Below are 744 nucleotides of genomic sequence, written 5' to 3' on the forward strand. Positions count from 1 at the left end.
TGCAGTTTCCCTCCCGTCCTGACAACCCCTCCTCCTGCTTTTTCAGCTCTGAGCTGGACTGCAGCACTAAACACTTCCAGAGCGGCCGAGAGCCTGAGCCACAGGGCAAGGGAGCGCTTGGGATCAGAGGCTGGACTTCGGGTAAGCAGTGGTAGCCATCAGCATGGCCGTGAGGAATGTGAGCATCGCAGGCTTTGGGCAAGGCTGAGTCCTCGGGCAGGAGAGCGGGGTCGGGCTCCAGGGGACATTTTCTTTTCCTTCGGTGATGACGGCTCTGTAAGCTGTGTCTTGAGGGCAGCGGGACAGGGGACGTGCCAGCTGCTCCCAATTGTCTGGTGGCATCTACACTGAAATCCAACCTGTTTGGAGAAGCAGAGGGGGGATGAGGGGGCTTACGGCCTTGCTGGGGACAGGGTGGCTGTCCTGCTGGAGCCGGCTCCTGTGGAACCGTGTTGCTTTCCAGAGGCTGCTGACAGGGATGGCTTTTCTCAGTCCTCTTTTGTGTCCGAACACCATGGAAGTCAACCTTGGTCCCAGAGTACCGGGATTTGCACTGCGCAGGCCCCTGCCCGGCCCGCCCTGGTGGACACTCCACATCTCTTCTGTAATGGTGGTGCTGGTGGTGGTGGTAGTGGACGTGGCTGAGCACCTGAGGCTTGGCCAGAACAGCTGCCCTGGGCACCACCAGGTCCAAGGACCTGGGCCGAGTCTCCCTCAGCGGCTGCGGCCGGCTCTGGCCCATGT

General features: G+C 61.0%; 1 protein-coding gene across 1 annotated transcript in view; it reads right to left on the reverse strand.

The window, feature by feature from the left end:
• The window catches only part of RNF43 (ring finger protein 43), a gene marked incomplete at its 5' end in the record, with an annotated part of 16,173 nt that overhangs the window by 6,163 nt on the left and 9,266 nt on the right, over window positions 1–744 (reverse strand). Inside the window, one exon of the mRNA XM_010182565.1 lies at window positions 1–733. This exon is cut by the window's left edge and continues 108 nt beyond it. Coding sequence (XP_010180867.1) covers window positions 1–733 — 733 coding nt within the window. The remainder of the gene's footprint in view (window positions 734–744) is intronic.

The sequence above is a fragment of the Mesitornis unicolor genome, unplaced genomic scaffold (assembly GCF_000695765.1).
Source record: "Mesitornis unicolor isolate BGI_N332 unplaced genomic scaffold, ASM69576v1 scaffold41164, whole genome shotgun sequence".
NCBI lineage: Eukaryota > Metazoa > Chordata > Aves > Mesitornithiformes > Mesitornithidae > Mesitornis > Mesitornis unicolor.